The 8,071-nt window shown below is 59.1% G+C and overlaps 1 protein-coding gene across 1 annotated transcript in view; it reads left to right on the top strand.

Moving 5' to 3' along the window:
* The first annotated feature begins 7,250 nt into the window (after positions 1 to 7,250).
* Positions 7,251 to 8,071, top strand: part of LOC115244780 — a 3,803-nt gene continuing 2,982 nt past the window's right edge. The window contains exon 1 of the mRNA XM_029822712.1: positions 7,251 to 7,550. Coding sequence (XP_029678572.1) covers positions 7,251 to 7,550 — 300 coding nt within the window. The remainder of the gene's footprint in view (positions 7,551 to 8,071) is intronic.

Here is an 8,071-nt window from a genome sequence, read left to right as displayed (position 1 = left end):
GGCGGCGACGGGACGTGTAGCGACAGGACGTGTAGCGGCAGGACGTGTAGCGGCAGGACGTGTAGCGGCAGGACGTGTAGAGACGGTAGCGGCGGCAACAGGATTTGTAACGATGGGAACCGCGGCAACGGAACGTGTAAAGACTGGAGCGGCGGCAACAGAATTTGTAACGATGGGAGCCGCAGCAACGGGATGTGTAGAGATGGGAGCGGCGGCAACAGGATTTGTAACGATGGCAGCCGCGGCAACGAGACTTGTAGCAACGGGATCATCGGCGACTTGACCGATAGCAATTTTGTTATTACGCTTCATTTCTTGTAATGAAAATTCTTGTAAGAAATCTTCAACATCTACAATCATCTAAAATTTAAGTAAAATTATGTAATAATTTGTTTTTTAATAAAATATAAAGAATATAAAATTAAGAACGCTACTTACGTCTTCTTTGTCTGCCGCCATCTTTGATTATCGATTCAACTATTGATCGATAATTCATTACATAGATTCGTAACTTTAATATAGTGAAAAAGCGTTGTTTCTCATTGGCTGTATTATTTTAAAGGTGGCGCCCCATCGCTTTCAGAACAATTAAACTTGCTTCAATCGAAAACGATTACGTGCTTCATGTCTTCACATACGGTTAGTTACCATTACAATATAGTTACGACCGTAACCTGTACGTGCTTTGCATATACTGATCGACGACGATTCTGAGCAATAGGTATAAAAATAATCCCCTCCGATGGTGCACCACCTTGTCGTGGTGGAGGGGCTCCCCTTCGTTTGTTCAGAAGGGGTCTAAGAGTGCACCAACCGTCTCGGTCAAAGTATAAGTGTAGTTTCTTTTTATTTATTTTTGTATGAATGCGTGGTTTGATTCGGGGATAAGGGGGGTTATAGGGGGGTGATCTTGGGGTTTTTGTGGGGGGTTTTGTGGGTTGTGGGGTGTGTGTGGGAGAGGGGTTTTTTGCGGGATAGGGTGGGTGGGCTTGGGGGTTTTTGTGGGTAAGGTGGGTGGGTTGTGTGAGTGTTCCGCACGGGACGATTGACCGAGCGGGAGGGTGAGGTAGGTAACCTCGATAAAAAATCCCGTGCAGGCCAGGCTCGTCAGGCGTGGTAAAGCCAACTGGCCTAGGTGAAGGAAAACACCGAAATTAAATTACTCTTTCTTGATACAAAAATGGACTGTACAACCAAGAGTAAAAAACTTACCGCCGCAGTGGGACTCGGAACCCACAGCGGCCGGCGTGAGGGGGGTCCAGTTCCGGCTCCCCTCTCGTCGTCATCCAACGACGGGCTACCCGTGGCGTTGCCAACGAGCGCCGCGGGCGAACCGGTGATCGTTGGGGAAAAGGAGGTGAGGGTGGCGGTTGTTCGGGTGGACCGGCCCGGCCCGGCTTCGTCAAAGACGGAGCGGAGGGCTAGGTCCGGCTCGGCAGCGCGTAAGCACCCTTACGCGAGGGACGACGGCAAACCTCGGGCTGAGAGCCTGTCTCGCCCGAGGAGCCAGGGTGCCAAGCGAGCACCCCAAGAAGGAGCCATTGGCAGGTCCCCTGTGACAACGTCGAAGGGGACCCCTTATGCCAGCGCCAGTGGCAGCGAGGGCTCTCTGGAGTCCCTCGCAGAGTTGGGCCCCGACGGGCTCTCCGTAAGGAGGGGGAGGGGTAGACCCCCACCACAGGGGAGCACGTGGGCTTGCGCGAAAGGCGCGAAAGAGAGGCAGCTCTCAAAAAGAAGAGGGAGGGGGAGGACAGGGCCGGACAGGCCCTGTCTGAAGACACTCCCCCCTTTCCCTAGTAAAGAGCTGCGGGTGTACGAGGCCCAGTGCGCGGAGGAACTGGGCCTCGCGCCTACTCAGGATGTGACTGCAAGGAGCCTTGAGGAGGCCGCGGCGATTGATAAAATCGAAGCGTGCTCTGGGAACCTCAAGGGCTCTTTGCAACGGAAGTTGAGGGAGGCCGCCGCTGTCGTAAGGGTAGCGGCGGCGACCTTCAGTGAAAGGGCTCAGCATATGGAGGAGCCGAGCGAACTGGCCTTCCTGCGCAAGGACTTAAAGTCCTTGGCGGGCAAAAATGAGGACCTCCAGAAGGAGGTCCTCAAGCTGAGGGAGGAACTTGGTGCGGTTTGCCGCGCCAAGTCCTCTTTGAGCTTGTCTCTCGCCGCCTCACCCGAAGGGACCCCGCGCAAGAGGACGCGGGGCGTCCCTCGGGTGAAGGCAGTCGAAATAGTGGGCGCACCTATTAAGGTGGTGAAGCCCGCAGAGGAGGGGGACTTGTATCTCCAACGGCTCGCGGGGAGGGGGGTATGATCCTCCGTTCCCCAACGTCTCCATGTGGAGGGGGGTATGGGACTTGTGTCCCCACGTTGGCCCATGAGGACGTACGGGGGGGGGGTAAGGGGCCTAAGCCCCCAACGTTTAGTGGTGTGCGAGGGGAGTCGAGGAGGGAGTGGCCATGAGGCCCTTTTTGAGGGAAACACCGGCCCCTCTCCCGGCAAACTAACCCCCAGGGATCGACGACGAGGGCACCAGATCTTGGTACGACTGGTACACGGAGCAGATCGGTGCCCTCGTCGACATGCGGGCGGCGCTGGGCCGCGGTGGGCCTGGCGGGCCCTCCACGACGGCTTATCGCCCGCCGGCCCGCGAGTTTTCTCCTCTCAGGTGCTCCACAGCCTTGACAAGGGAGGGGGGGGCCCGAGGCCCCCTCCCTCACCCCTCCGTCGCGGGGCCCGCGCGTGGGCGCCGGCAGATGCCAACCCCCGGTGGAGCCCAACGGCCACCGCGAACGCGGGGGCCCCTCCCTCCTCTCCCGCGTGCCTGGAGCCAGGATGAACCCTGGTCCCGGGTCGTAGGGAGGAGGGAGGGGAGAGCGCAAAGGGTCGAGTCCGATCAACTGGCCCGGCCCAGAGGGCAAGAGTTGCCCGCTGCCCGCGGCTCCCCTGCTCCGAAAAGCAAAAAAGGCAGCGACAGCAGCAGGTCAGACAGCAGCCCCCGAAGAGGGGGGCTGCTAGAAGGAGGCCCCCCCGTATCGCTGCGGTGACAATCACCTGCGCGGATGGGGGATACGAGGCGGCCCTGGAGAAAGCTAGGGGGGAGGTCGACCTCAAAAAACTTGGGATCGACTCCCTCCGAGTCAGGGAGGCGGCCATGGGCGCCATGGTCGTGGAGCTCCCCGGTTCCGGGGAGAAGCATGGCCCAACGTCCGCTCAGAGAACCGATGCCCTGTTCGGGGACCTGCGCCGTGTCTTCGCGGAAAATGAGGGCGTGAAGATTGTCCGCCCCGTCCGTAAAGCGGAGGTCCGGCTCAGGGGCCTCGATAGGTCGCTGCGAACCAGCGATGTGGCGTCGGCCGTAGCGGCGAGGTGTGGCTGCTAGCCGGGGGATGTCCGGGTCGGGGACATAAAGTTCCCGGTCCGAGGCATGGGCACCGTGTGGGTGCAGTGCCCCCTGGCGGCGGCCAATAGGATCGCGGCTGCCCGGGCCATCTAAATTGGGTGGTCCCGCGCCGCGGTGGAGCTGCTGGACAAGCGCCCCTTGCAGTGTTATCGCTGCATAGAAAGGGGACATGTCCAGCAGCATTGCAGCAGCCTCGTCGACCGACGGGGCTGTTGCTACAGGTGTGGCGAGGTGGGGCACCTGGCCCGCGACTGTACGGAGCGGGTGCGGTGCCCGGTGTGTGCCGGTCTCGGCCGCCCCTCGGACCATCGTGTGGGGAGTGCGAAATGCACTCCCCCGAAAAAGAAAAGGCCGGCGCAAGGGAGGCGCGTAACGCTTCCCTCCGCCGAAGGGTCTCGGCCAGTTAAGCTGGCCGAGATCATGGAGATTGAGTCCGACTCTCTCAAGCGCGGAGCGGACGATAAGTGGGTCTCAGAGGAGGCCCCCAAGAAGAAAAGGCCTTTCAGGGCCGCGCTGACGGCCGTCTCGTCTCCGACAACATTGTCGGAGTTAAGAATGGCTGACCTTGAGGGCCGCGACAAATAGCGGCTTTCAGGATTTTACAGGCCAATCTCAACCACGCCCGCCAGGCGCAGGACCTCTTCCTGCATACGCTAGCGGAGCGTTGTTGTGGATTGGGGATTGCGGCAGAGCCCTACCAAGTCCCCGAAACTAGTCCATGTTGGATTGGCGACGGGGCGGGCTCTGTCGCAATCACGTGGAGGAGCGACCCCCTACTTCCCTGCTGCACGCCGGTAGAGGCGGGGCGGGGAGTAGTGGCGGTTCGCTGGAGGCCCATCTCCGTGGTGGGATGTTATGTCTCCCCGAACGTGGACCTCGCACATTACGAGACGTTTCTGGACGGGGTGGCGGCTGTTTATCGCCGCCAACTGCCCCGTCCGGTAATCGTGGCCGGGGACTTTAACGCGAAGTCGACGCGTTGGGGTCCCCGGTTCACGAACGCTAGAGGCAGGGTCCTAGAGGACTGGGCGGCGGTACTCGGCCTGTGTTTGCTTAACACGGGGTCGAGGAGCACCCTCGTGCGGTGGCAGTCGGTCTCGGATTTATCCTGGGCTACCCCTGCCGCCGCGCGCTTAGTTAGTAATTGGCGGGTGGCGACGGAGTGTGAAACATTATCGGATCATCTCTATATAGAGATGGTCCTTACCGCCACCCGCCACGGGGTGCTCAGCCGCTCCCAAGGCCGGGGAGATGCCCGGCCACGGAGATGGGCCCTACGGAAGCTGAACTCGGACAGGCTGATCGCAGCTGTCCTCGCGGCCGATTGGCCGTGCAGGGGGTGAAGGGCGGGGGATAGAAAGGGAAGTAAACTGGTTCCGGGGCGCGCTTCGCGATGCTTGCGATTTTGCGATGCTCCGGACCAACCCCCGCACGCGGAGGGCGGCGTACTGGTGGTGCGAGGAGATAGCCGAGTTACGGCGCTCCTCGATAGCCGCCAGACGCCGCTTCACCCGGGCTCGGCGTCGTAACGACGCCGAGAGGACGGCTATCGCGTATGAGGGGTTCCGAATCGCACGGAACGCCCTCAGCGCGGCGATCAGGCGGGCCAAGGCCAGGAAGTGGGACGAGTTACTCCACTCCCTGAACTCAGACCCATGGGGGCGTCCTTATAAACTTGTGCTTAATAGGCTGAGATCATGGGCGCTCCCGGTGACGGAGCCCCTTGAACCCCAGGTCCTCGATGAGGTCTTGGGGGCCCTCTTTCCTTTGGAGGGTCCCCCGTTTTCGAGCGGCGGCCAGGAGATCGCCGCTCCATGGACCGAGGACTTGGAGGTGACGAGGGACGAGATGGCCGGGGTAATCCGTCGATTAAGGCTGCGGGGCAATAAGGCCCCGGGCCCAGACGGTATCCCCGGCCGGGTCTAGGTTCTGGCCTTGGACCACCTGTCCGAGCGCCTGAGGCAGCTCTTTACAAGCTGCCTCAGGCAAGGGTATTTCCCCTCGGCTTGGGTGAGGGCCCGATTGGTCCTCATCCCAAAGGGGGGCAAGCCAGGGAACTCCCCTTCTGCCTATAGGCCGATATGTTTGCTGGACGAGGCGGGCAAGCTGTTGGAACGCTTGCTGGTAGACCACCTCGTCCGGCACCTGTTCGGCGGCGCATGCTGGAGAGGTGGTTGGAAGACCTCTCCAATCCCCGAGATACTTCGGGGATGCGCGTCGTCGCGGCCATCCGCCCCCGCCTGAACAAATGGGTGGAGAGGGCGGATGGCGGGAAAGGGAGAGACTCCCCGGCGGACGCCGGGGAGCCCTCCAACGGAGTGGAGTGACCGGGGGCCGGGGGAGGACGCGGGAAGTGCCTTCGGGCAGGATCCGCCAACCCTCCGTGTTTGCCGGCCGCAGAGGCGCGGCGCAGCGCCGCGCCAGGAGGCCTCAACGGAGGGGGTTGATGGGCGCAGGGACAGTTGTCCCTCGCAGCCCACGAGACCCTCCCCGGCAACGGGGTGACGCGGGCGAAGGAGCGGATCTGGGGCCTATTGGCTCCGGTCCATGTCGGCTCCCCCTGCCGACGCGCAGGGCCCGCGAGACACGCGGGCCTGGTGGCCGGCGACCCGAGTGGGGTACTCGGGCCCGCTCACGTCTACCCCGCCACGCCAACGGCGGGAAGTTGTAGAGAGGGGTGGTAGTCCCCCTCTCCCCAATACGAGCGGGAGTCCCCAAGATGACGGGGACTCTAGGGGGGAGATCAATACTCCCCCCACCGGACATGCTCGCAGGCGTAAGGCCTCTCCGAAGTAGTGCAACAGCCAGTTTCCGGAGAGATCTTCTCTAACGCACGGGCCTAGATCACCCGGAGGGGTTTTAGTGGGTAGTCCCCCGGCCGTTTGTTTAGGCCGGGAGTGAGCCCCACATAACCCCGCCTCGAACCCCATCGAGGCGGGGTATGCGTAAAGGCATTTCCCCTCCGTCATCAAAAAAAAAGGTATAAAAATTGTTCGGATTCGACACACTCAACAAATTTCGAGCAAGAAAATTAAATATTATTTCAAAACACACAAAGGAATTCGGTCGCGCAAAAACTTGCTCGTACCCGCTATCGCGACTGTACGTCCTCTTTTTTGCATGTTCAAGCCGTTTTTTTCGCCTAGATCGCGATACGCCGAGCCGATCGAACGATATTATCGAGACCAATCCGGTACGCGACAAACAGCGTAAGATCTCGGCGAAATTCCTCGTCATTAAATTCGGTCCTCGGCTCGGCAGTCTTGCGCCCGTTCTCGCATGCGAAGCACACAAAATCGCTGCATCTTGCGCCCGTGTGTTCCACACACGGAACGGCCTTTGCTCGCTTCAGTTCGTTCCGTAAAGTCTTGTGCTCGCGATCGCTCGCCAAGAAATCAATATACCGGGCCGGTCATCGGCCCGATCTTAACCCTTGGGGTCTCTGCGCCGGTCGCCGAAGAATTCCGAGTTCCGTCGGAAAGCCGTCAGTCTCACGTCCGTCGGACAGTGATTTCGGCAAAACACGGGAGCCACCGCCTGTCGAGGGTTTCCACAGGCTTCACTTATTGTGATTTGTGCACCCATCTCATAATAAAGATTAACTTTTTTGTATGCACGAGACAATATCTCAGTTCATTTGTCTGTTACTCTGGTGTTCGTCTGCCCTCCAGCGATTTTACGAAATCGCGTCACGCGTACTCCGCGCTCATCACTGGGCGATTCCGGTGTTTCTTTCGCGCGTCCGGTCGTCTCGCGGCTCGACCGCGCCCATATAACTGGTCCTTCCGAGCCGGATTGTGAGTGCGTGTGGATGTCAGAACATTATCGTCAATTGTGAAAGTCAATCGACATCATGTCGGAACAGCTGTCTGCACAATTGGTGCTGCAGCACTCTATCGAGCGGGCGTTGGACAACTTTAAGAAAGTCGGAAAAAATAATCTGACGTCAGCGAAGGTTCGCTCTCGGATCGGAGCTCTCAAGGAGCTTTGGCGTCCCTATCAGGAGGGCCACGTTCATTTGACGCAGACAAATCCTCCATCTTCCCGAGCCACGCTGGAATACTTCAGCAAGGCGATGTTCGACCGCACCGAGGACGTCTACACCACCACGTTGGATTACATAATGGACTGCTTGGAGGAGTTCGAGCCACCTGTGAGTCCGAACCAATCTCTCGTTAGTGGACATTCAAATTCCGATGCGTCCGCTCTTTCGCTCTCCCATCTTCCGCCGATACGTTTACCTCCGTTTGATGGCGATTATGCGGAATGGGAGAACTTTCGCGATAGATTTACCGCGCTCATTATAAATGTAACAAACCGCTTTCGCGAGGCGGTGACGGATAACTCGGTCGGGATCCGGGCTCGTGAAAGGGTATCGAGAGACGAACGAAAGTGATGTTAGGTACAATATAATTTATTGCGTGTTGTGGTGTATATGTACAGCGTGTGTATTTTATGTGTGTGAGCGTGTATAGGTGTGTGAATGTATTATTATGTGAGACGAGTGACGAGGGAGTGAGTGCGCAAACGTATAACAATGATTAGGTGAGCGCAGCGTATCGTATGTAAGATCGTTATGTATGAGCGAGTGATACAATCGTGTGAGTGCGTGTCGGTGTAATTCGCTGTGTGCGTGACGCGGTCGCCCGTACGGCGATACGGCGATGTGCGATG

This window comes from Formica exsecta, unplaced genomic scaffold, assembly GCF_003651465.1.
Source record: "Formica exsecta isolate Colony F162 unplaced genomic scaffold, ASM365146v1 scaffold865, whole genome shotgun sequence".
Classification (NCBI taxonomy): Eukaryota; Metazoa; Arthropoda; class Insecta; order Hymenoptera; family Formicidae; genus Formica; species Formica exsecta.
The sequence above is the reverse complement of the archived record's forward strand: the minus strand, read 5'-3'. Positions and strand labels throughout refer to the sequence as shown.